Source organism: Crinia signifera, chromosome 6 (genome assembly GCF_055691185.1).
Source record: "Crinia signifera chromosome 6, ASM5569118v1, whole genome shotgun sequence".
Lineage (NCBI taxonomy): Eukaryota > Metazoa > Chordata > Amphibia > Anura > Myobatrachidae > Crinia > Crinia signifera.
In genome coordinates, this window is record NC_139222.1 from 115,588,096 (window position 1) to 115,614,085 (window position 25,990).

General features: G+C 41.8%; 1 protein-coding gene across 1 annotated transcript in view; it reads right to left on the bottom strand.

The window, feature by feature from the left end:
* Positions 1–15,060: 15,060 nt before the first annotated feature.
* The window catches only part of VAPB (VAMP associated protein B and C), a 91,404-nt gene continuing 80,474 nt past the window's right edge, over positions 15,061–25,990 (bottom strand). The window contains exons 3-6 of the mRNA XM_083146866.1: positions 25,110–25,213; positions 21,851–21,931; positions 20,553–20,729; positions 15,061–18,811 (exon numbers count right to left, since the gene is read on the bottom strand). Coding sequence (XP_083002992.1) covers positions 18,653–18,811; positions 20,553–20,729; positions 21,851–21,931; positions 25,110–25,213 — 521 coding nt within the window. The 3' untranslated portion in view covers positions 15,061–18,652. The remainder of the gene's footprint in view (positions 18,812–20,552; positions 20,730–21,850; positions 21,932–25,109; positions 25,214–25,990) is intronic.

Below are 25,990 nucleotides of genomic sequence, written 5' to 3' on the forward strand. Positions count from 1 at the left end.
CATAAACCATTGTCCACCATTGCAGTATTCCATGCACTCCTCTCTGCTAGGCCCCATTCACCTGTGTGTGTGTGTGTTTGTGTATATATAGATATATATACATAAACCATTGTCCACCATTGCAGTATTCCATGCACTCCTCTCTGCTAGGCCCCATTCACCTGTGTGTGTGTGTGTGTTTGTGTATATATAGATATATATACATAAACCATTGTCCACCATTGCAGTATTCCATGCACTCCTCTCTGCTAGGCCCCATTCACCTGTGTGTGTGTGTGTTTGTGTATATATAGATATATATACATAAACCATTGTCCACCATTGCAGTATTCCATGCACTCCTCTCTGCTAGGCCCCATTCACCTGTGTGTGTGTGTGTTTGTGTATATATAGATATATATACATAAACCATTGTCCACCATTGCAGTATTCCATGCACTCCTCTCTGCTAGGCCCCATTCACCTGTGTGTGTGAATAGCAATCTGCACAATAAAATGTATAGTGGTTTTCATAAAAGTTTATTAACATTTTAAATACTTAAAACATAAGAACTAGGTAAACTGGTAACTATAACTATAAAAATTTAAATATGAAACAAAACATGGGTATAACTATAACAACTAAAATGGTTTTATCTTTTTACAGTCCCAATGTCCAACGCAAAGGAACAAGAGTTTCTTGAAGGGTTTATTGAAAAATATCGTTCACACGAATGCCTGTGGCGAACAAAATCCAAGGAGTATTCAAACAAAATGAAAAGAAACCAAGCCTTGGAGGACTTGGCACGCTACAGTCTTCCATTTCACCCAGAGGCCAATGTTGAATGGGTGAGGAAACGCATCCAGAATCTGCGCACGGTGTTCTTAAAGGAACACAAGAAGGTGGAGGCTGCAAAGAAGTCTGGTGCTGGAGTCGACGAGATGTATCAAACATCGCTCTGGTACTATGACCGGTTGACATTCACCCTCAGCCAGGAGTCGATGAGGACAGGAGTAGTCCTTATGGTAGAACATGAAAACCAAGAAGTCACGGCGCAGGAGGAGGAGGAGAATTCGCAGTCTGCATCGGTGAGTCTATTTTTTTGGCTATCTAATTGATTCCTCCTGCCAATCCACAGCGCCCTCCCCATTAAAGTAGGCCATGTACTGTTCCCTCACCTGTTTGGCTCGTGCACTCCCTGTGTAGTGTTGTGTTGGGGTTTGCAAGGAGGATATCTGCACTACCTCCTCTGGCAGTTCTTGGTCTTCTTGGAGTGCTGTGCCTGTAGCCCTTTGCTGTGTGGCTTTTCTGCGGAGCAAATTGTGCAGGACACAGCACGCCGTGACAACCCAGTCAATTTTGTCCACCCTCAGGTTAATGGCAGTGTGGAAAATGCGAAACCGGCTTGCCAGGATGCCAAAAGCATTTTCCACAACACGCCGTGCCCTGGATAGCCTGTAGTTAAAGATCCTTTTGTCATGGTTCAACCCCCTTTGCGCATATGGCTTCATGACATGCTCGTGCAGGCCAAAAGCCTCGTCAGCCACAAAAACAAAGTTAAGCCCCTGTTTAGTTTCCTGGACAGACGGCAAGTGAAGGGTGTTCGCTATGAGCCTTTCGTAGAACTTTGTGTCCTTGAAAGTGCCACCATCCGATGCACGGCCATTCCTTCCTACATCCAGGAAGATAAACTCATAGTTCGCATTAACAACAGCCATTAGTACAATGCTAAAATAGCCCTTGTAATTAAAATAGTAGGAACCACTATTGATAGGCTGGGCTATGCGGACATGTTTGCCATCAATGGCTCCACCGCAATTTGGGAAGTTCCATCGCTGTTCAAACTCCTCTGCGATGACTTTCCATTCATTCACGCTGGTAGGGAACTGAAATTAGAAGTAAATAGAATTGATTAGTAAACATGTTCAATTTTTTTACAGCTTGGTGACTACCCACCTGCAACCCCAGACCTATCTGTCCTATCTGAGAATGCATGCACATCGAACGAAGTTCCTACTCCGGCACGCACTCCGCCACCCACCCTGGAACCCACTCCACCACTCCCCCGTGCCAAAAAAATGCGTGGCAAAGGAAAAAAAGGAGAAGCAGCGGCACATGAAGAATTTATGATGCGGGCACATCAAGTCCTGCAAAGAAACCCGGACAAACATGACAACTACTTCACTTATGTGGCAGAGTGTGTTCGCAACATGGCTCCTAACCAGCAACTTACTTTTGAAAAGTTATGCATGGAGTTGGTGTATAATGGCAGTTTAGGGTATCTCAACAGTGGCACTAAAATAGTTGGCATTGGTAGTGCACCAGACACACCACTGTCATTAGAATCACCAGTGCCTACTCCGCCTGCCACCGTAGCAGGCCAGTCGAGCACAATTCCAACACATACCCAGTCAACACCTACACAGCCTTCTCAACCCCCCCAGTACCGTCAATTCTACAGTTCTTTACTGATAGAAGATCCAGAGTGTCCTGTTTTTGAGGATCTGTCTTAAAAAATAGGCTACTTTATCATTTACCATCGACATGGTCTCAGCTGCAGGTATGTGATGGCCACTGCTCACATGGCGTATGGCGCACATCAATGGGGCCGGGACCATTGCATCTGCGCCATGCGCCATGTGGGCCGCAGCCTTTACATATCTGCAGCAGACATCCTCTGCCACACAAGGGCCACAGTGTGTATTTTTGTTTATTTATATGCTGCTACCTGTACCTGCATTACCAGAGGGAGAACAGGATTCTCCTCAATCTGGATAGCAAACTCCATTTATTGCCCTTTTTTCTTTGCCAATAGTATGGGGTACTGTGCGGCAGACATGGTCTCAGCTGCAGGTATGTGATGGCCACTGCTCACATGGCGTATGGCGCACATCAATGGGGCCGGGACCATTGCATCTGCGCCATGCGCCATGTGGGCCGCAGCCTTTACATATCTGCAGCAGACATCCTCTGCCGCACAGTACCTTATCCCTACTGTTGTAAGGGCATGTTCCAGAAGTTACCAGAGTGTGTTTTTTTTGTTTATTTATATGCTGCTACCTGTACCTGCATTACCAGAGGGAGAACAGGATTCTCCTCAATCTGGATAGCAAACTCCATTTATTGCCCTTTTTTCTTTGCCAATAGTATGGGGTACTGTGCGGCAGACATGGTCTCAGCTGCAGGTATGTGATGGCCACTGCTCACATGGCGTATGGCGCACATCAATGGGGCCGGGACCATTGCATCTGCGCCATGCGCCATGTGGGCCGCAGCCTTTACATATCTGCAGCAGACATCCTCTGCCGCACAGTACCTTATCCCTACTGTTGTAAGGGCATGTTCCAGAAGTTACCAGAGTGTGTTTTTTTTGTTTATTTATATGCTGCTACCTGTACCTGCATTACCAGAGGGAGAACAGGATTCTCCTCAATCTGGATAGCAAACTCCATTTATTGCCCTTTTTTCTTTGCCAATAGTATGGGGTACTGTGCGGCAGACATGGTCTCAGCTGCAGGTATGTGATGGCCACTGCTCACATGGCGTATGGCGCACATCAATGGGGCCGGGACCATTGCATCTGCGCCATGCGCCATGTGGGCCGCAGCCTTTACATATCTGCAGCAGACATCCTCTGCCGCACAGTACCTTATCCCTACTGTTGTAAGGGCATGTTCCAGAAGTTACCAGAGTGTGTTTTTTTTGTTTATTTATATGCTGCTACCTGTACCTGCATTACCAGAGGGAGAACAGGATTCTCCTCAATCTGGATAGCAAACTCCATTTATTGCCCTTTTTTCTTTGCCAATAGTATGGGGTACTGTGCGGCAGACATGGTCTCAGCTGCAGGTATGTGATGGCCACTGCTCACATGGCGTATGGCGCACATCAATGGGGCCGGGACCATTGCATCTGCGCCATGCGCCATGTGGGCCGCAGCCTTTACTTATCTGCGGCAGACATCCTCTGCCACACAGTAGCCCGTACTTATTGGGAAAGTTTAAACTGGGTCATACATACTTCAATCTTTATATATAGTGTGTGTTTTTGTACAATATCTTTTATATATGGTATTATAATATATTTGTGTTGACACAATCTATTTACTATTTTACATGTTTTAACCATGAAAGGCCTAAAAAACCTGTTTCTGTCCTAGGCCTAAATTATAAATAAAAATATTTTGTTTGCACAATAAAGTGTACAGTGTATATTTCATCCTTACCTTGCAATACTGGTACTGCAGCACCTTCACAATGGCTTTGCAGGTCTCCGGGATGATGAGGCCCAAAGCTTGCGGGGAGATGAGGGATCCAAACTTTAGGTCAGCAAGAGACCGTCCTGTCGCCAGAAACCTCAGGGTCACCACCAGCCGTTCCTCAGCAGGGATAGCCATGCGATACTTGGTATCCTGCTTCTCGATGTGGGGAGTCACCAGACGCAGCAATTCCTGGAATGTGGCATCATCCATCCTCAAGAAGTTACGAAAATCGTCTGGGTTATTTTCCCTGATGTCCCTGAGCAGTGGCATGTGCGAACGAGTCTGACGCTGAAGTAGCCACTGCTTTGTCCAGCATGATCTTTCTCTCCTGCGCTGGGCTCTCTGACGCCTGAGCTTCAAAACTGCATAATAGAGCAGGTACTGTTGCTGGTGACTACCCATCACTGCATTCTCCATAGTGCAGGGTTAAAAGACACTTTGTAATGGCAGGCAAAACAAAGTAATGTGTAAATAGCTATGTCCAGCAGGTATAAACCAAGCCTCACTAGTAACAAAGCAGAAATACACTGGTTTAAAATGGCTGCTGCTATTCCTATTCCCCCTCTGCTAGTCCTCCCCCTCTGCTAGTCCAGCCCCTTCATTACAATTTCAAAGGCCCATCTGACGACGGTCGCATGTGTTCTTGCAAAAAAAACAAAAACCAGCGATCCGACCGTCTTAACGACCATCGCGGGCACATCGGGATCGGATCTAGATCGTTCCGCAAAAAAACCCACAATTTTTGCTAATCGTTTGCTGGGGACTGCCTGGGAGCTCCCGGGAAGTCCAAGGGAAATCGTTCCATGGTCGTCTATCGGTCGTGAACGACGGTGGTCGTCCTGGTGTGTACCCTACATAACTTCCAATGTTAAGCATATTACTGCAAAAATCGTCAATATTATTTAAATGCCAGCCTGATGTTCAATAGCACATACATATAAAAAAAAAACTTGTAAGGGTTATGTCTGTGCATAATTTGTTGGGAGAAAATTGTACTTCTAGGGACTGTTTCTGAACAGAGGAAATTAATTCTGAATTTTTGTCTGTCAGTTCCCGCATTTTGGATAGGGTTTCCACTATTGTATAGCTTAGTGACCTAAACAAGAAACTGATGTATGTATTATCTCGATATGACATAAAGGAAAAGAGCAATAATGGAAAAACCTGACGCATGCAGTGTGAAAGCCAAAATAATAATAATGTATATAAATATACATAAAATATCCATGTATTGGGCACCATTAATTTGGTTGCATATGTATATATATTTTTTTATACATTGGTCTATTTTGCATGATAATCCGACTATAGATCAGTGACTAATCAGGCAGGTTATCTTGACTCATGAAGTTTCAGTTGAAAATTTAATCCAGTAGACTGTGCACAAAGACAATCACAATATTTGATGGTACTACTGTCTTTTAGTTCCGCTGAACAACAACAGAAATCTATGCAATCATACTGGACAAACAAGGCATCCATTTTCCACAAAGAAGCAGTCCTATCCACATAGACCCTGAGTGCTTGGACCACATCTAGAGACCATCAGAAACAAAATGGTACCTCTAGAGCAGGGCTGGGCAACACCGGCCCTCCAGATGTTAATGAACTACACATCCCAGGATGCTTTGCGATAGTTTTGCTATGTGGCCATGCTGAAACTGATGCAAGGCATGCTGGGATGTGTAGTTCATCAACATCTAGAGGGCCGGTGTTGCCCAGCCCTGCTCTAGAGACTGTGAAAACTCAAAACCATTTAGGAAAGAAAGACATTCATGTAGGCAGTTCAGCACAGGTTCCTTTTTTGTTATGGTTTTTATTGTCTTTTTTTTTCATCCGAGTAGTCTATATGCTACATATAGGAAGCAGCTAGGTATTACAACCTCTAGTACAAATCATGAGTCAACATTTTGTAAACTAATTCATTTGCATTTGACTGTTTATAATTGATACTAAAATAATGACTGCTGATTTATGTTTCTTATAATGTAGGGTCTTTATTAATTTATTTTTCTTCCTTGATTGCCCCGATACCCCTCCCCCTATGTCTAATTGTGCATATAAATATATATATATATATATCTGTAAAAACTTTTCAGGTTCAGAATGGTAATTTGAATAATATGTAATTCATATGCGTTCAACATATGAGAAATATGGGGCTCATATCTGATCCGTATACAAGAAGTGGAAACTCAGTAAGAAGATAATATTAATAGTAACAATATATTGTTATTGGTATAATTTTTTAGTTGAAATTGGCTTGAAATTGACAGGGTTACGTATTAGCTATAGATACAGCTCACATAGATATAAATATGAGCTTTTCCATATATGTACCATTGTGAGATTTGTTTTGAGATAATAATATGCCACAACAAATATGGCCACCACTGCATTTTTGCCCTCATGTAGCATCATATCTGGCCCAGATCTACAAATGTGCCTTAACAAAAATGACTGCTGCAACACTTCCGCCCTTTAGGTTTACTAAAGAAAAGAGAGGAAATACCAGAAGTAACATGCTTTCCATCGTACAATTCCGGATATCTGGGGACATAATTCAGCTCTATTTTGTAAATAATCACTGTTTAGATATTTGTAATACTCGTTTTAGATGTATAATATGCTCATGCCTTAATTCTGTCTCTTGCTCAACTACAATTAGTGTTTTTTTATTTTTTACGTATTTACAAAATAATTTAAATATAACAGGTGTGCAACATTATCTTATTGTTATTGGTACCCTAAGAACCACTGCCAGTATTACCTTGAAAAAGCTACTGGGGCAGGAAAACACGTTGGTGGACTACAAGGGAACTAAGGGTGGACTGCTTTTCTTGGAAACACCTCGAGTGAACCAGCCTCCGAAAAAAAAAATACACATAACAGCTTGGGATTCCTCTCTAGTGGATCATCCACCTTCACTACAGGCTACATACTGCAGGAGGACAGCATTATCCATTAAGCCTTCAGCAAAGCTGGACTGGCAAAATAGGAACAGACACAGACATTTAAACAGCCCTATTGGACTGATCAGTGAATATATGGTACCCACTGGGCTGTAGTTTCTATGTCGCCAATATCATTATTATACTACAGTATTTATACTTCTTTTTTTTTTTTTATGAACCCTTTTATTTTTGATTAAAATTGTAATATTTAATCTTATAAAAAACCTTGTTGTAGGACCTAAGTTTTAGTGGAGTTATCACCACACACTTTCTTGTATACTTTGTTTGGGAGTGACAACCCATTTTATTTAACTGCAACTTGGCTTAACCACTCTGTACTAAAGCGCCCACACCTGATAACTTGTTATCTTTCTGCAATCCTGGCAGAAGCTAGGGCAAGGAGTAACACCACCTCCAAGACAAGTATTTGAGCTGCACTGATTCCAATGGAGCCATAGGTGGAACAAAGGATGCAACCAGACTACCCCCTGGAAAAAACATCTGAACATCTGGCATAAGAGCTATTTTCTTGTTAAAGAAAATTTACAATGACGAAAACTCTACCTTCGATGGACCAAGTGGCGATCATGCCAAAAGGCCCACCTGAGGAAACAGCAGAAGAGACACCTTGAACCTCACACAGCTTACTACTTTTACATAAGGAGATATAAGCCTTCCAGATGCGCTGATAGTGTTTTGAGGTAACATCCTTTCAGGCATTAAGCATGATCGAAATGACAGCTAGGGGAATCCTCCTGCGTCTCAAGATGGTCCTCTCAACAAACATGCCATTAAAAGTAGATGCTTAAGTCCATACAGACAAAAAGGGTCTTGCTTCAGAAGATCCTCCCACAAAGGAAGAGGCCACTACTCCTTAGTACTCTATAATTATAGTCAGTGTGGGAAGGACAGGTATAAATTCTGCTCACATACAGATTCAGTCACAATATTCTGCTAGAGATGATACGATTTCCATTAATAGGCATAATTGGTATGATGGTATGCACGTTACCTTCAGGTAAGTATGGTGTTAATACACCTCCAGTGGATGCAGGGGGGTCTGCTCCCAGGACATGTGATGCAGCAAGATGGTAAACCTGTTCCGATATCATGCCGAAGAGAGACCCCGGATACTGCTCTCAAGGCACCACTGCACCAGATGTAGTGACCGGGCCGTGGGATGATATCACTCTGGTGCTGTGCCGGGGATAGCAGTAGATGTATTGCTGACAGCTCTTCCAGCAAACATCTTGTTCTCCGGCTTGTATGAATTAGCAGGGTTTATGCCAGCCACAAAGGTCCCGGACTCCGTTTCCTCTGGCGAATAAATGGGTGCCAGTGCAATCTTATTTGGCAAATGGGGCCTTATTCTAGTTCACTCTTTCTGACAAAATCCTTCTTAGATGGACAAAACCATGTGCACTGCAGGGGGCAGATGTAAAATGTGCAGAGAGAATTAGATTTGGGTGAGTTATTTTGTTTCTGTGCAGGGTAAATACTGACTGCTTTATTTTTACACTGCAATATAGATCTCACTTTGAAGTAAAACCCCACCCAAATCTAATTCTCTCTGCACAAGTAACATCTGCCGCACCTGCAGTGCACATGGTTTTGTCCATCTAAGAAAGATTTTGTCAGAAAGAGTGAACTAGAATAAGGCCCATGGTGCTGTAGACAAATGATGGCGGGTGAGTGAAGCAGAATCTTGTGTTGGGGTCCAAATCTCCTTTCTCTAACGCAGTTCTTTCCTGATTGGAACTTTATCAAAGTTCAAAGGAGACAGGTTACCCATATTTCACTTTAGAAGAGATCCGCCTTTTAAATGAATATGTAATTACATGAAAATTATTTTAATCCACAAATTTATATTTTGCTATATATGCCACCCCCCCCCCCCCCCCTTTTTTTTTTTTGTTATTGGTGTTTTGATTTAATTGTTTATTGACCGGTCAATTATTTTACGAGATAAAGATTATCTTTGATATTAACTTGTGTGGTTTGAATTCTTTCCCGTCAGTAAGCAATTCCATGATTGAGATTGCATTTAAGCGCAGGGTATTTCCATTTTTATATAAAATGGTCTTGAAGGCCACCACCATATGACCGAGGAATCTGATATACAGAAGCACTGATACCTTCCTGTGCCTCAAAATCAGACAGATCATGCCCTGGAGAGCTGGCATTTTGCCCTGAGAAGAAAACTTGTCGATCCTGAGTATCCATAACCATGCCCAGGAACAAAAAAGTTCAGAATCCACCCATGTTTGATGAGGAGACTCTCTGTGACCTCTATATTCTGTAGCAGCTGATCCTGTGAAGGAGCCTTCAAGAGTAGGTCATCAAGGTAGGGAATCACCGTGATGCCTTGTTGCCTGAGAATTATCATCATGACCACCATGACCTTTGTAAAGACCCTGGGGCTGACAAAAGGCCGAAAGGGTAGGAACTGGTAATGAAGATCTGAGTGATAAGGAGGCTATATGGGAATATGTACGTATGTGTCTTCAGTGTCCGAGGACACCCAAAACTCATCCTTCAATTACGCATAGAGATTCCATTTTGAATTTGAACTTTCTCAAAAATAGGTTGGAGATCCTTCAAATTGAAAATGGATGGTTTTGGTGCCATGATAAGGCTGGAATAATCAATTTGCTTTGATTTGTGGGTACTGAGATCAATACTCCTGCCAGAAGCAGTTTTGCAAGAGCCGTCTGCAGAACATGCTTGTCATCTGAAACTGGCAAACCTGTAGCAAACACCTTAAAGTGGAGGAAACATAAAACAGCTTGTACCCATGAATGATTAAACTTCATACCCATGCATCCTAACAGGATTGTGTCCAAATAGCTCAAAACACCTGCTGATGATCTCCCATCCTGGGATCCCCCAGGGGAAAGAGAGCCCCATCACAAACTGGGCTTGGGGCGGACTTAAGGTCCTGTTGTGAAGCGGTTGCCATGGCACGACCCCTGCCATGGAATTCACGAAAAGGTGTTGAACAACCTCTGGAACGTCTACCCTGGCCCCAGAGCCAAAAGGATGGATCTGAAAAAGGTGGAGAGTCTATGGGCTAGATCAGAAGAAGGAAGAAAAGCAGACATACCCCCCAGTTGCTTGGGATATCCACTTATGCAATTCATCTCCAAAAAGTACTGTTAAAGAAAACTAAGGCATCTACAGCCTTCTTGGATTCAGCATCTGTCTGCCATTGTCTGACCAAAAGACCCCTGCGGGGAGAAATGGCCGATGCTGAGGAACTGGAAGCCAGAGTACAGACATCTTTAGAAGCCTCCCCCAAGTATGCTACTGTATATGTTTAGCTATATGATAAGCTATTCAGTTGATTTACCAGCCTGGAGACCTTCTACCAATTAAGATGCCAAAGCTTCAACAGCCTTGTTCACCCAGCAACCAACCATTTACCATATCAATGGATTTCAAGGTACTGTCAAGCTTTCTGTCAGCAACCTCCTTCAAAGAGGTGGATCCTGGTACAAGAAGTACCGTTTCCTTACATATGTGAAAGGGGGGTGCTGTGGGTACAGCTGTCCTGGGCCCAGGCCTCTGGAGAGGCCCGGGCAGCTGCCCACAGCAACAGCAGCATGGTGCCACTCCCCCCACCCCGCAGCCCCCCCAGCCAGGCACGCACAATACACAGTGCAACCTGCAGAGCGCCAAGCCTTGGACACAGAGGTGCTCCCGAGGAGATGCGGAGGAGTGCAGGAACAAAGGTGCGCCGCCGCAGCCAAGTAAGTAATGGTACTTAGGGGGGAAGGGTGCGTGCCCATAATGGTACTCTGGGGGTGGGGGTGCATGCCCATAATGGTACTTGTGGGGGGGTCCAGACTGAAGGTCAGTGCCAGGGCCCCAGATTTGTAGTGGTGGCCCTGTATGTGATATACAGAAGAGTCAACCGAAGGAGGTGCTTCACAAAATTTTCTGCTATCAGAAGTAAAAGAATAAGTTGCTACAAAAAGACATGGCACCTGAAATATCTTGTCAGGATGCTGCCAGGCAGATATTAAGGATCTCATTTAATTCCTTAAAATTAGGAAATAGGTTTGATATGACCTTGCACACAGCCAGAATAAAAGCCTCAATACCCAGAGGTTCCGATTCCTGCTCTGTGGATCAGACATCCTCCTCAGACTTTTGTGTAAACTCTCCTTCCTCCAGGAGGCTCCCTCTCCTGGAGGAAGGAGAGTTAACACAAAAGTCTGATGCATCAAACTGGAGCACCAAAGGCAGAGGCCTCTTTTTAGATAAAAATGATGATGTAGCGGGTGTTACATCCTTTGATAAACCTGCTACTGATCTAATTAGAACCTGGCACAGACTGGCTCAGTCAGTGGAAGCTGATAGTCTGGAAAATTCCCTCTTTGTACGAGAGGCTTCCAGTTCTGCAGACAGGTTAGACATAACCTGGGATGCCCAAACAGGAATATCCGGACTAGGAGTTTGCTAGGGTTACCACCTTTCCCCTTTAATTCCGGACACATATAAATTACACAGGTTCTGTGGAAGTTTAAAACCAGGTGAAATGGAGTCTTGAAGTCAGCCAGTCACAGAACCTGTGTAATTAATATGTGTCCGGAATTAAAGGGGAAAGGTGGTAACCCTAGAGTCTGCTGATCAGAATCACTTGCTGCACACAGTATAGAACTTGTGGACTGATCTGGCATAAACTTGTCTAAACATTTTGTACAAGCGATAACCTTCTGAGCTGCTTTTGAACCCTTTCCAGCCATATACTGTTAATAAGGACTGAAGAGACAAACACTAAGCAGAATAGAACAGTGAAAGAATAACAGGCTAGACACCAGAATGGCAGGAGCTAGGTAAGAGGGGAGCAGCTCCACACCAGCCCTAACAGGTTTATAGCAATGTTACAAACAGGCAGACACTCTTGTGCTAAACCTCTCCAACTAACTATACACCACTATAACTTATGACCTTGGTGTAGCTGTGCAACTTAAAAACGCTGTCTACTAATTATCGCCATCCCCCAGCAGCAGGATGAGCCACCAGCACTCTGATGCACTGGCGCTCCTGGGAAGCAGGGGGATTGGCTACCAGAGTCTAGCTACAGCCTTTACAATGGCGCCTTTTTCAGGTGGCGTTTTTCATGTTACTGACTGGCTAAAAAACACAGGGCATCCCGCTAACCGGGTGCCCTGCCCATACTCACAAGCTGCCATTCAGCTGCGGTCAAGGCTGCGGTACGCTGCAATCAGCAGCATCCAGAAACAGTGGTCTCAGAGCTGGAGACCCACACACAAACTGTAGTGACAGGCAGAGCAGCCACTGTACCGTCAATCTCTTGCTGCTAGAAAAATTTCTAGCTAAATAACATTGCCTGACCGGAGAAGCCAAAAACCTGACCAGCTCCTGCAGGCACCAAACTAATGCTGCCCATACACTAGGTCAAAATTGCATGCAATCCTTAGATGTGGTGCTCGAATGCAATCAGTGGGCGGAGGGAGCACTTTCGGCAGAAGTGGTTTGAGGAGAGGGGGACAGAGGGAACACTAGCGGAATCCATTGGAGTACGGTATTGCTATGAAGAAGCGCTAGCAGTGGCAGAGGTGGCGACAGAATGTGAAAAAACGGTTGCCCTCTGATTGGCTGAGCTCTCTATCTCAGGCAGCATTAGACTGAGTTGGAGAGGGGTATAGAGGGGAGGAGCTGACACTCTACTCAAATTATTTAAAGTGCTAGCTCCCAGTTACTTCACTTCGCCACAATTGTACACAACACAGTCCAACAATTGGGGGGGGGGGGGGGGGTTTAATTCAATTAGCTGCTCTAGATTGCTGTGGGCTATTTCATCCAAAAATAACCAGCAGCAGCTTCAGCAATTGGAAAACAAATCCCTGCTAACTCAGTGGCTAACAGGTGCGAACACATTAACGCATTAATCAGTGAACTTTTTATGGATTCTGCAAATTAATGTCTGTTAGCACATTTAGTTAACTAGGCTGCCAGGAGACTTATTAATTAGCTTTGTTTTTACGCCTGATCATTTTATACAGGTATTGACTTCCCCCCCAAAGTGTATTGTGGTGCTTCAGTCTTCAAAAATGTAAAATGTAAATTTCAAATTAGCGCTGGAGATCATGGATTAACTCAATTAATAGGGACTTCAGCCAAAAAGAGTGTATAGTAGAAACTACCACAATATTCTAGGTTAGAAACGCAATGTTATAGTCGGTGTTCACTCTACGATCATTCTAGAGTATCCCCACTCCATATAGAAGTGACCAAACACCAGTATTATTTTCAAAGAATGTACATTAAAATGTATTTGTACTTTACTTAACACATTTTATAATTAAAAATACATTCAGTATTTGTTTCTTCATGATCAAGTTTGCTTGTTGTATGCTAGATTTCACTGTTAATGCTGTTGCGGTGGTAATCACTGCTTTACTGTAACAGGCACTCATTCAGTATGGAGCTGGTCATATATCAGTCCAAGACTACCAAGGTCATTTTAAACAACATGAAGATCCTATAAACATAGATGATTTTGATAAAAGAGCAGTTCTCTTGAAAAGGCAATGTAAATATGCTTTGCATGTGCTGTGTCTTCTTGTTGTTGCATTGTCACTTCTTTGTCAAGTTATAGGTTGCATACCGATAAAGTCTCCAAAATGTCTGCCACCACTGCAGGAGTAACATCATTGTGATATAGAAACAATGGTTACCCTCAAAAGCTGTAATACATTTTAATGGTATCCATGTGTAAATTGACCATTTCCAATGTCATCACTTCTCTAGTGTTTGTGATACATGATGCAAATGAAATAACATTAACAATATATTGCAAAATGCTTTATGTTGTAAACTGACAGGCCTTATTTAATATGTACCAACCAACACATTTTTAATTAACTTGAATTCATGGTACTTTTAGGTGGACAAAAGTGACAGACCTGGCCTCACTGCATGCAAGACAGGTGTGTATTGTGCACAAAAGGTCACACAAGCAGGGTATAGTCATGAGAGAAAAGCACAATTAAGAAGTCTTGGACAGTGTCTGCAAACAGCTTCCATTGGGGATTGGTTGGCATACCAGTCACCAGTGTGCTACTGCAACTACATAGTCTTGGCCCGATGAGATGCATATCTCCTTCTCTAATTGGGCCACAGTAATCCTGGCATCCACATGAAATGAGGCCCACACTGGAGCAATTTTGTCCTTGTGATGGTGGACACAGGTCGACCACAAAACTCCTCTTCCTCAATGGAATATCACCCACACCAGCACTCTGGAAACCATCATATTTCTTCAGTGTGCACTGATGCATATATATGATTGTTCCTTGACATTTACAAGAACTTTTGTTGTAAATAAAAATATCTAACTAAAGCAGTGGTCAGGGAACTCGGTCCTCATTACCCCGCACAGTGCATGTTTTGCTGGTAACCCAGCAGATGCACAGATGTACTAATTACTCACAGACACATTTTATAAGGTCTGCAGGTTGAGTTAATTATTTCACTTGTGATTCTGTGAGGAGACCTGCAAAACATGCACTGCGTGGAGTAATGAGGACCGAGTTCCCTGACCACTGAACTAGAGTAAGGTGATACATGTGGCAATGAGGCTGTAAGTAGACAGCAATGGTGTTATCCTTTAATTCCAGGATAACTTGAATTAAACAATAACTATTTTCACCGCTTATAAAGTCTGAGTACCACCTACTTACAGTTGGATTGTCCTCTATATATCCATATTTGATTACACAGGCGGATGCAAAAATAAGATTTGCCTGCAGAGGAATGTGTCCTATCTTTATATAAATTACTTCCTACTGTCATGTGAAATAAATCTACTCTTATTACATGAGCAGAACCGTAAATACTGTTTGAGAATGTTGACTTTATTTATGAAGACAAAACAACAAATGTTTAAGTCCTGTTAAAACAGCAACAAGAATGATTTAAGACAAGTACAGTCCCTTTAGGCTTATTTACCAAAAGGGGCACAATCTAGTTTTCCCATATACTAACATAAACAAGTCCCATCTTTTAATTTAGATCTACTGTTGTAATTTGAGGATTTTGCCAAGAATGTACTTGCCAAGATGGTGTACTCTAAATTTGCTCCATGCTGCTTTTTAAACATGACCCATGTTCGCAGATGTGTTCTGCCATAGTGGGCAGTTTTTCAATGCACCAAATAAACTTTCAGCCAATTAGAAACCAGTATTAATCACTGAGGCATGAGACACGCATTATTACATGCCTTAGCAATGTCGCCAGTTACTAGTGAATTCATATGCTTTATTCTTAGGATTCCATACATAAAAGGTCAGCCTCCCCTCCTATGCAAACTACATAGAAACATAACCAAAAAAAAAAAAAAAGACACAAACACAAATCAAGGAGTGTTCAAATAGTAGCAATTACAGACAGTTTCATTTCTTTTCCTTTAATATTTCCACTCAGGATATGGACAATTCTAATCGTCTTGTGATAAAAGTGTATTAACACACAGAACACTTGTAGCAGACTATGAACAAGTATCCTTGTTTCCGCATGGAGAAACCTACACAATAAGAGCGGTTACTTCTTCGGCCTAAGTGGAAACGTACTTTACACAGCTTGGCGTGTGGCTGTCTCTGCTATATTACACATGGAACTTGGGTGCCTGATGGAGCACAACTCCCACTGGCCACAGTGTGTATGCAAAATATATAATACCTAAACTCATGTAATACTGGGCACTTAAAGTACAATTTTACTTAAACCACTAGTTCCTTTACATTAAGATGATACTAATAACATGTCTCGAGAGAACTTCAGATATTACCTGTTGTATTTACAGGAGAGTGTAAGCTCATGTACCCATGTATCAGTCATAGCAAGCTGATGGACTACAGTACCCTTGGATATGAGCCTGACAAAGTCGACTGTGTTTAGGAAAATATATCCCCCTCCATGGTGAAAGCTTTACCTACTAGAACTTCCATTCTGAATAGCTCCCTTTCCTTTACATATATACTGTATTTGTGAATGTTATTAATAGATCTTTAATATAAGTTAACATGTATTTTAAGTGTAAAAGGTCTTTAAAAAGTGGTGGTGTTTTTTTAAATTGATTCAGCATGAAAGTGCAGTGTTACATTCACAAATACACATATGTTTCTGCACCATGACAGGTGTTAAATATATTTAACAGCCATCATCATCATCAGCCATGTTAATCTAACTGTAAGGTGCTTAAATGGTATTACTAACAGAAGTCATACAAGCAAAGGGTTTAAGGTCATTATAGATTTAAAATCCAAGTATATGATGCACCAAACAGTAAAAATATTTCTACCAAAACCTTCTATTTTATAGGTGAACTCCAGCTTTAAGATGCTAAAGAGTCTGTAAAAAGGTGCATCATGATTATATGGATGAGGGCAAGGGTACATGGGGGGTGTTGGGCTGCAATAATTGGTGCTGTGGGAGGGTCCATGCCCAAGTATGGACATTTCCTTTAAAGCCTTAGCCAACATTGAATTATGACCAATAGGTTTTTAGAATTGGATGACAGACGTTAAGACATAGATAACTTACCAAATATTTAACATGTTAACAAAGCTCAGACACCTTTACCATAACTATTTGTGACTGCTACAATTAGATCTTTCATGGTGGACCAATAGGACTTTCCTCATTAGGATTCCTGGCAAGTTCTTACATGGTTCCTAATAAACAGTCAATTCTTTTCAATCATTTGCGATTTCTTGCATATCATTTTGTCCATTAGAGAACTGGTATTCCTGCAGGAACCGTACAACATGTGGAGTGCAAGTAATGGTTTGGAAGACATGGCTGGAGAACAGATGCTGAGAGAAGCGGTGTGAAAGAACTGTACAATGCTGGCCGTGTCACTGAAAACTGCAAAAAAGGGGCTGTAAAAGGACCACAACCCAAATTGTTCGTACACAGGAAGGTGAACTTGGCAGAATGCTGGGAAGTGAATTAGAACCATTCAGTGTTGCAGAATCCCAATATCATTCAAATTCAATTAGAAGACTGTTCAATAGAAGGGGGAAAAAAGTTTCAGGGAAAAATAAAGAGACAAATATTTCACAGAATTTTTAAAGATTTAATTTACAGCAGGGAAGCCTAACTGTGGCAATTAATATATTTTTTATCCAATCCATTGGTTTTACTTTGTTTCTTCCAAATAGATATAAATGGGGGGAGGTGCCTGATACTTAACAAGACAAAAGATGTGAAGATGTCATCTTCAAGACCGTTCAAAAGGTCTATTTTTTTTTTTTTAAAGCAAACATATAAAACACAAAAACCCCCATAGATCGAAACAATTAAATCCAAATGACATTTAATTGTGTGTATGTTATGTACACTCACACACATACATACATGTGTGTTAATCCACATCGACAGCTATAGATCACCTAAACAATGGGATGTAAAGATATAGTTCGGTCAGTTGAGGGCGATGTGGGGTAAATACTTTTAATTGTATTACAATGGTCATTTTGGGCAAACAGAGTTGGGTCACTGGCATTTCACCTGCCCTAAATGAAAAAGCTCAGATTTCATCCTACTGTTTAGAAAATACTAAATCAAGTTTCTTGCTTGGTCCCTTTATTCAGAAACAGTTTTCAAGCACCCCATATTGATTGCTACAATACAGCACCCCATATTCATTGCTAACTGCCAGTACCAGATACTACAGGTGATTGCTGTACACAGCGGCCTTCAATGTATAGCAAATATTGCCAGCAGAGTAGGCTTCCTAGAACCATAGCAGAATGGCTCTGTACTGTGCAGCCTAGACACCCGAATTACCCAAACATTCCTGACTGGGTTGGTCTACCTGAGTCATGAAACTGCAAAAGGACTGTGCAAATCCAGGTAGGCCGGGAGTGTGGTGGACAACATGGGAGATCGGGAACATTTGTACATTTACAGATGGACATAATCCTTTATGAGCAGCAAGTAAGATTACTATATTTATATATATATATTTATATGTATATATTCTGGAAAGAAAGTTAAACACTCCCCACCACTTGAAACCTACTCAACACAGGGGCTGTAAGACAAGCGCCATTGAAAACCCAATTCGTGAAATTAACAATTTTTTTTTCTTAAAAGAGGTAAACCAGAAACACTTAACCAGAGGTTTAAAAATGTGTTTTGTTTTTTCTTCTTTAAAATGACATTTTACAATATGACGTTAAAGAATTATTTGTGACTTTTCTTGTTATTTAAATCAACAATGGTCTTGCTAATGAATCTTTCTGTACAATTGAACGGATCCTAAAAGCAAAATGTTAGAGTAGAGCGGGGAAGTAACTTAAAGGCAGGAACTGTGAAATGTACTTTTTTTTTTCGCTCTTGTTATGAATAAATTTAATTTTTCTTGATATGGCTAACCCATCAACAGTATGATTTTTGTATTTTCTTTAAAGCATGCTTCATCTACAAGGCCACTTTCCCTATGATTACGCCGACAATGAAGATCAAGACCAACAGGGCGAGTAACCGGACATTTAAGCCCTCCTCTTTTACAAGGCTACTGGATGAAGAGACAGGGTTACTTGACGCTTGAAACTTTCGCATCCTCAGTCCATCTTCCTCCTGTTGAAATAAAAGGAAAAACAGTGTTAATGCACAGCCCAGTGGCTGATAACGTGTATTACAACACTATAAAGTTTTACTTACATGAAATGTGCAAATACACAAATCATATACCCACATACATCATTTAATCTTAAAGTTATTGTTACTTAGTTTTGGTGGTATATTGTAATTCATGCTATTTTATTTAATTTAACATTGCAGGATGCAAGTGACGACAATGCAAGATTTAATGAAAACAAAACACTGGATAGATTTGCAGATATTTGCAATATTTGTTCGTAGAAAACTAATGGAAACAGACCAATGCAGGGTTTAGGGAAACTTAAGGCCTATACACGCTGGGTGATTTTGAGCTGAAAGCAGATTACTTTTTGTGTTTTGAGCTGCTTTCAGCTCCCAACCACCCAGTGTGTATGGCCTGGCTTTGAGCACTGATATGCGCTCCCGCATCTTCACAGGCTGCCACCGTACATCTGCTGGTATTACCAGCCAAGTGGATGGCTTACATATTTTATATTTTTGCAGACGGCACTCATGAGTCTCCAAACCTAGAAGAAAGCTCAGGTGTAGTTTGATCAACTACGTTTCGGGAACACATTCCCTGAAACGATACCAATAAAACTGCACCTGCACTTTACTTCAAGCATTGCAGACTTATGAGTGCCGCCTGCTACGTCTGCATTGTATCAGTGGCCATCATCCCAGAGGAGGGTACCTGAGCCAGTTACCCCAAGGGGGCACCGGAGTCTAAAAATGCGCACACACACACACATCTAGCATCCATACACTATGGCCCTTATTCAGATCTGTGGACAGTGCAGTAAAAAAAAGGCTTTAAAGCTCCCTCTGCTGGCCACAACTGACCATCAGAATGAACAGCAGAACTGACAAAAGCATTCTGAAAATACTCTCTAGGGGGCTGTATAAGCTGAGTGTGAGTCTGAGGCATCCAACGGATATACTGGACGGCTGTAGCAACAATACTAGATGAGTATTGTGCTCCATGTGACTGTACAGTTCACACACCCTTAGTTACACTGCTGTCAGTAGACAACAGTATTCTGGATAAACATACTCTAATCACATTGGGCACGTGTAATATGGGAAAAAGGTAAAACACTTCAATGCGCACTTTTCAGAATGGTGTAAAATTCATTTAAGGCCAGAGGCGGTGCAACTAAGGCCATCCACGTCTACTGCACCGACTACATTCAGAATCATCGGAATTCACTGAGGCCACACATGCCAACACCACTGGCTCAAAATAAATGTTCTATTATTCTGAAAAGTGCAAAGTGAACTATATATATATATATATATATATATATATATATATATATATATATATATATATATATATATATATATATATGTGTTTTATAATTTCCTTTGATCCACATTGCGAATGGCCCCAAGGGTTCTATAAAACTTTTGATGTATATGTATCCGTTTCTTTGGGTTTAAGGTTACACATGTATATTAATTTAAGAGAGCCTCTTCTGTTGCGAATGGGATACGAATAGCATAGTTTGTACAAACAATAGTGCAAAAAAGGTGCTTTAACCACATAAATATGAATCTAGCTACCATGCAAGCAGGGAGAGTGTAGAAGATTGAAGTGAATGCTTAGTCCGTTGCTATAAAATGTCATCCCCTCTTATCTGGGACCAGTTTTGAAAAGCTGCCCCCACTAAAGAATTGCACGAACTCTAGAGCAAATCCAATAAAGATTTTTTACCTTGAGCTGTTTGTAGTCATCCCGTAGCCTTTGCATTTCAGACTGCAGACGCTTGTTATCATCTAACACCTTCTTAAACTCAGAGTCATCCAGACTTGAGCTTGTCGATTTAAACATGGAAGTGGATTCTGTCTTTGTTACACTGCTAGATAGGACCTTGTTAATTTCTCCTTCATGCTGAAATGCAAATGATTTTTTGTTAGACACTGCACTTAACCCTTCGTTGCATACTATTGCAAATTTGCTACATACCCATTCATGGTGTATCAAATTTGCTACAGAGGGTTTTTTCATAATAAGTCTTACTTTTTGCCTGTGATTTTTTTCATTATTTTTCCTTGTCAGTACAATACACAAGCATGAAAATATTTCATAAAATTTAAAAAATCATGCAGCTGTCCCTCATTACAACCTTACTGGAATAGTGTCATCTCTATTTCTACGAAGATTCGGGTGCCCTGTTTTGGCGGTTTCGTTATTCGTCTGGATCTGTCCCAAGATATAAAATATCCCTCTTATGCCAATTAAACAATGCAGCAAAGGCAGTCATTCCTGTACGCCGGCTATCTTCCTCTCCTCCAACAATTAAAGAGTGGTTCCATAAAATAGATATGTATATGGACATGGAGGGTATAGGTCTTCCGCTGCAGATGACTATGACTCCTTCAGAGATACTTGGGCTGCATGGATAACCTTTAAAGAATCCCCCATGTATGGGATGGCACTAGAGTCTATCCCCTCCCCACTACCTTAGCTATATTTTGTCCAAGTTACTGTATCTCCAGGTTCCGACATATGTACACTCAAGGGAATATTATATATATACACACACACACACACACACACACTATCTTCCTTTTATGTGAATTAATTGTATTTGCTGATATATATCGGATCTGTTCCTCCCCCCTCCTCCCCAAACCTTACTCGATTTCCCTTTCTTTCCCTCCGTCTCTCTTTGCCTCCTCTTTTGGTACAACTTATGCCAAATTATATGATGATGTTGATGATATTATCCTGCTGTACATCAATTTTGTTTATTATACCGAAAATAATTTTCTATAAACATATTTTGCTCTAAAAAATCATGCAATGAAGGGTTAAAAGGAGATCATTTTTGGATTCAAAATAAACTCTGAAACACAGTGAATGCACCAATTTTATGGGGTGAACTCAGGTCATCCTAATAAAATTACTGTCAGAAGATGGGTGCATTACACACAGTCACCTTATTTATTGCAAAAGAGCACAATCAGAATATAACAGTTTAAACCCTTCTCACAAGTGAAGATACTCACAGGCTTCTCATTATCGGAAGGCAGCTCAAATAAACACCGAAGTTTGGAGTCCATCAATTCGTCCGGTTTAGCTTCTTTCCACTGCAAAGTTCAAATTCTTTATTTCAATATCAGATTTAGAAATACAGTATACATATACATGCAGATGGGTTTTTTGTAACTGAATGGGGAACTTCTTAACTTTAAATTGTCATTAAGGTAAGTTGCCAGTTAATTCACCTAGATTAAGGGGTTGGGTACAAAATTCTGGTAGATAGAATTCCAACTATCAGGATGCTGACAATAGCAAATCCCAAATCCTGATAAGTATTTAAAACTCACCCCTTCACGCACACACAGCTTAACCCCAACCTACAACACTGCCACAGACTAACCCTAACCCTCCTCCTAGCGGCGAACCCAAACCCCCCATACATACCAGGCAGAATCCAAATATAAAAGCATCTTTTACCACATACACCATTTGCAACAAAGTTATAGAAAATGTAACGTACGCATAGGCAAAGCATTAGGAAAGGACTAAAGGCGAGATGGAGGGTTGTAAGAAAAGCCTGCCCAGCCCAATGGTAGCTAATAGCAGAACTTGTCCCACTGTACTGTGCGGAAGTCTACCAACACCTATTCTGAGCATAATAGACTATCGTTTTCCCAGCAACCAATTGCCGTCTACATCTTTTCCACATCCAAGATTGATAGAACCTCCCTCAGAGCCTGAAACACAATATCTTGGTTAAAATGAAATGTCTGGAGGACAACTAACACTCATGGAAAATGAAAGGGGGGGTATGGGGGGGGGGAGAGTCAACCTACTGTACAATATAAGCCAACTATGTATGTTTCCAAGCCAATAATTACCCAAAAGGACAAATGGTCTTGTAGGTAAAGAAACCTCAACAGCACCAAATCTAATGACCCAAGGGAGTGCCAGATTAAGTTCACAGAGAGCTAAAGGAGGCACACATGGGGCTGTACATTTAGTACATAAAGTAAAAATACTTTGGAAAGTATTGAATCTTATAGCGTGCCTAGGATTGTCTCTATTTTTTTTATCTCTTTGTATGGTTTATGTGTGGGGTTAGTGGTGTGACCTAATCTTTCAGAAGTTATACTAAGGCAGCTCTCTCTTTTTATCTTGTAACTTAAAGGATGAAGTAGGAATCCTATCTTACCTCCAGCTGAAGAAAGGCTTCTTTAGCAGCTTAGAAGCTTGTGTGCATCTCAAGAGACACAGCATTAACCAAGGTGACTAACCCCGAACACCATCGGAGGTAAAACCACAAAACCTGAGAATTCCTCTGTGTAGGGCATTACATAGCAAAAAGTTAAATTTTTCCTAATGGCCTGCCTACACAATGATATTTTCCAGTTCTAAACATAAGCGACAACTGAGAAAGGAAGCAATTTTTCTTAACCTTCATTGTCTGTATTGTAAAATCTTAGTTGCTTGGTCTGGCATGCGAAAAACCCTCAGAAGGTCAACCATCACTCTGACCACTGCCTTGACATAAGGAGCAGCAGTGACCTTTTTTTTTTTTAAAGGACCTTCACTGACTAGTCAGCAGCATCGGTAAGGTGGTTATTTCTTCAAAATGTAGGGTTCCACAAGCAGAAGAGATTACCACAGACTTCAATCCTCTCTAGCATGAGGATAACGAGAACAAAAGATCTGCAACAGACCTGTAACGTATGACCCAGCCTTGATCTTGGAGGTGGAGAATATCAATTTGTCTGCTTAAACCGAAAAGCATTGCAAACCTCTTTAATACTAGATTCTAGGATGTATAGTGCCTGTAAGACTACCCAAATGAAGACATTAACACCCTTTTCACTAGAGTCCTCATTTTTAAACTATTTAAAAAAAATCAGGTGGCATGAGATTAAGCAAGAGATGCGGACTCAACCAAAGTCTGAGGACATTCGTGGAGGTTTGCAGTTCAGCATAGTAGCCAAATTAGTGGACATGTACAATCACAGGTTACTATTCCCAATCGCAGCCCACCTGGATGGCCATGTCAACCTTTAATTTAACCCCTTGAGTGGTGGGTTTTGCTGGGGCAGGACAAACCTACCAGGGCAGGTTTGTCCTGCCCCAGCAAAACCCACCACAGCAGGAGGTTGGAAGCCCCCCCCCACCCCACCCCCTCCTCCGGCGTTTGTGTACCAGAGCATCCCTGCCGCCGCTGTCCCCCCGTCACATTCAGCAGTGACGCTGGCGGTGGCTCGGGAGGACTCGGGCGCCTGAGCGCTCCCGAGTCCCCCTGAGCCGTGCCGACCATACCTGAACCTGCCGCCGTCACTGTAAAATGAGTGACGGCTGGCGGGTCAGGGGAGCTCCGGTGTACCGATCGCCGGAGCAAAGGTGATGGGGGGGGGGGGGGGGGGGGGGGACTGCAAGTTTGTGACAGGGGGTGGGCTGTAGAGGTGCTGCACCACACCTGGACACCACTGGCGTGCACCTATTGTATAATAGTGGTATGCCCGGAAACTTTCCGGGACAGCCCGCTGCGGCAGCGCGGCTGAGCCTGGAAAAGTTCCGGCCATACCACTCAAGGGGTTAATTTAGATTTATCAAATCAGTTTAAGGGCCTTCTGTAAAATAACAAATGTTTGAAATCACTAAAAGGGAAGAATGGGGACCACACTGCGAAAGACAATTTCATACATTATCTACATAGTGGATAAACTATGAAGAATGAAATAACCTTGCAATATTATATTTTCATGTGCAGATACTGCCCCCCAGTGGCTGTAATTGTCTGACAAACTCATACATGGAGACATTACTACTAAAATAGCATGTTAAAGGATTTATGTTTGTCAAGAACACTGGGCCTAATTCCTGGAGCCATTGCAACCGTGCAGATATGCAGCTTATGTGCAACAATGGAGAATATTGACTGCTCTAGTATGTCTAGCACTATGCAGACTGAACACGGCAGTAACGACGTAGGTGCCATGTTTCTTTGTGTACATGTTTGCAGCTGATATCAGGTACATGTCCCAAAAACAGCCATGACATGAAAGCATTTTTGCTGCCACTATCAAATACCTTAAAAAAAAAAAAAAAAAAGGTGCTCACTTCCTGTCACTCAGTGAATAGTTCCTTACCGCCAGTGCAAAGGTACCATGCAAGGAGATTGCAGCACATGAGGTATGACCATCGCAAAATTGCTAAAACATCGGTATAGCGTACAATGGAGTTATTGTCAAACTTATTTTGCTTACTGCAGAAAGAGTAGTTCCTAAGAAAGATACTTACAACAGCTTCCATATCAGAAATGTCCGATGGTGCAAAAATGGACTGTACCATGAACTTATGCTTGCTTTTCTCATTAGGATCATAGTCAAACGGCTGGAGCATAACTGAAATGAAAATAAGGTTTTAAATAAAATGCTTGACAAGAAGAGTGTACAATAAAGCTTCAATATGATGCATCCATTGTTAAGATAGGACAAGGCAATAATAATCATTATTTATATAACACGCTCTCTTTAATGACTAATGGTGATTAAAAGAATTAACATAACACAGTACAGAAACAATGAACAGACAAGTTTTCCATAAACTACAGATAGCGTGGAGATACAGATAGCATTAGAGTTCCATAGAGTCTGATCCACATGGAAATACGAAAGTTTTTAGGTACTGCTAGTAGTCCTTAATCTACAGATCATAGTAATTGAGGATTGCAATAAAAAAATCAAATCCATATAGGATAGTGAGAAAGAAAAGCAGGGTAAATAATGGGTTTAAATAACAAGGGGAACATAAGGTCAGGAACCAACATATTAATGGCTATGCTGACATCATTGGCGCAACTTGCGGGTTGTGAGCCCAGGTGCAAAAATAAAAATTTAGGGCCCCCCCTCCTCCACCACAACTCAAGTTCACAATAACTCATTGCTAGTTTGGGCAGCAATGGGCCCCTTCTTTATCAGGGGCCTCTGTGCAATGCACCTGCTGCACAAATGATAGTTTCCAGATGCTCAGTGCATAGGTAATTGTTCACGCTAGGCTGTTTTAGCAGGGAACTGCACCCTGCCCTATATTTAAAGAACATATCATGCTCTGCCCCGCTAAAACAGCCAGCCTCCTTAGGTGGCAGGTCCCCCCTCCCGCCATAGAAACTGGGAAGGAGA